We start from the raw sequence: 1734 nt of genomic DNA, 5'->3' as shown, positions 1-1734 counted from the left end.
AAAACTGGGGAGGAGAACCGAGCCCGCGGCGTAACGAGCGTGTCCTCGTTACCTTCCCCGTCACCGCTGTGCGGCCTGCAGCAGTGCCTGCCGCCCTGCCGGGGCCCGGTGCGAGGCAGCTGTCGGGATACGGGCTGTCCCAGCAGCGTGACCCCCGGCAGGCTCAGGGCAGGAGCTCCCAGAAGCCCATGGCCGCACCTGTAGGTGCTGCTGCAGCATCTGGTGTGGGGACGAGCGTGACAGAGATTCTGGTCAGAAGGCAGCGTGATGGGGAGGACGCACCTCAGAGTGTCATGGTCTGCGAGGGGCTGGAGTCTCAGCCCCGGCTGCTGTTGGCCGAGGAGATCTTCTGCAGATAAAGAAACGTGTCTCGCAGCACACCCTGTCCTCTTGCAACTGGTTGCAAACTGGTGTCTGGGACTCAGAGGGACATGAAGCCTGTGCCTTGGCTGCCTGTTTGTCAGGGCTCCAGGTGGAATGAAGTAAACTGGGCAGAGTACAAGAAGCACCTCAGCGTTAAAGCCTTGGTACACCAGGACATGTTTGCGAGGACGTGATGATCTCTTCTATTAGAGGAGATGGCTGGACTGTGTCCTTGTTTGTTTTCACAGGAATGAGGAGCTGTCTCCAGTTATCACTGTGCTTTTTCCCCGTTAGGGGGAAGCAGCATCATTGTCCCTCATGCTGGAGATGAGCTCCAGCCAAGCCAGTCTGGCTGGGAGGGGAGGGGTGTGTGGGAGGTTTCTGGGTGAACGGTGGAGCTACATGGCTTTGTGTTTCTGAGTGTACCTCTTCACCCCGGCAGAGAAAAGTAACCTGACAGTGGATGCGGTGAAGCTGCACAATGAGCTGCAGTCGGGGTCCCTGCGTTTGGAGCGGACAAGTGACAGCGCTCAGTGCCGTATGGAGGAAGATGATGCTGCAGAGGCCGCCACGGAGAGGTCCTCTGGCACCTTCCTGAGCGGGCTGAGTGACTGCACCAACCTCACCTTCAGCAAGGTCCAGCGCTTCTGGGAATCCAACTCTGCTGCTCACAAAGAGGTCTGGGCAGGAGCAGGGCTCGGGGGTGCGGGGTCTGGTGGGGATGGCTCCCCAGAGGCAAGGCTGAGGGCGCTGACCTGCTCCGCTTGCTGCTCGTAGATCTGTGCCGTGCTGGCGGCCGTGACGGAGGTGATCCGCTCGCAGGGGGGCAAGGAGAGCGAGACGGAGTACTTTGCTGCGCTGGTGAGTGACAGTGGTGGGGAGGAGGCGTGAGGGGAGCTGCTGAGGGCAGCATGGGTGGCCGCTCAGAAGGGTTGGTGGAGGAAGGTGCTGAGCTCATAGCCAACTCCCTGAGTGTCCTTCAGCAGAGACGTTGTTGGGCTGCTCCTGGTTTCTCTGCCCCTCTCCCCAAGGGTTGGGGTTGGGGAAGGGCTGGCCTGGTGTGGACCCCTTGCTCACCCGTCCTCTGTTCCCAGATGACCACGCTGGAGGCAGTGGAGTCCCCTGAGTCAGTGTCTGCTGTTGCCTACCTGCTTAAATAGCCAACTCCCTGAGTGTCCTTCAGCAGAGACGTTGTTGGGCTGCTCCTGGTTTCTCTGCCCCTCTCCCCAAGGGTTGGGGTTGGGGAAGGGCTGGCCTGGTGTGGACCCCTTGCTCACCCGTCCTCTGTTCCCAGATGACCACGCTGGAGGCAGTGGAGTCCCCTGAGTCAGTGTCTGCTGTTGCCTACCTGCTTAACCTTGTCCTAAAGCG

At 60.4% G+C, this 1734-nt stretch overlaps 1 protein-coding gene across 1 annotated transcript in view; it reads left to right on the top strand.

Annotated features, from left to right (window-relative positions):
* Positions 1-81: 81 nt before the first annotated feature.
* Positions 82-1734, top strand: part of LOC104520652 (RRP12-like protein) — a gene marked incomplete at both ends in the record, with an annotated part of 4399 nt that continues 2746 nt past the window's right edge. Inside the window, 4 exons of the mRNA XM_010162397.1 lie at positions 82-103; positions 808-1041; positions 1141-1224; positions 1658-1732. Of these exons, the coding sequence (XP_010160699.1) occupies positions 82-103; positions 808-1041; positions 1141-1224; positions 1658-1732 (415 nt within the window). The remainder of the gene's footprint in view (positions 104-807; positions 1042-1140; positions 1225-1657; positions 1733-1734) is intronic.

This window comes from Antrostomus carolinensis, unplaced genomic scaffold (genome assembly GCF_000700745.2).
Source record: "Antrostomus carolinensis isolate BGI_N321 unplaced genomic scaffold, ASM70074v2 scaffold38362, whole genome shotgun sequence".
Classification (NCBI taxonomy): domain Eukaryota; kingdom Metazoa; phylum Chordata; class Aves; order Caprimulgiformes; family Caprimulgidae; genus Antrostomus; species Antrostomus carolinensis.
This window is presented reverse-complemented; position numbering and strand designations above follow the sequence as displayed.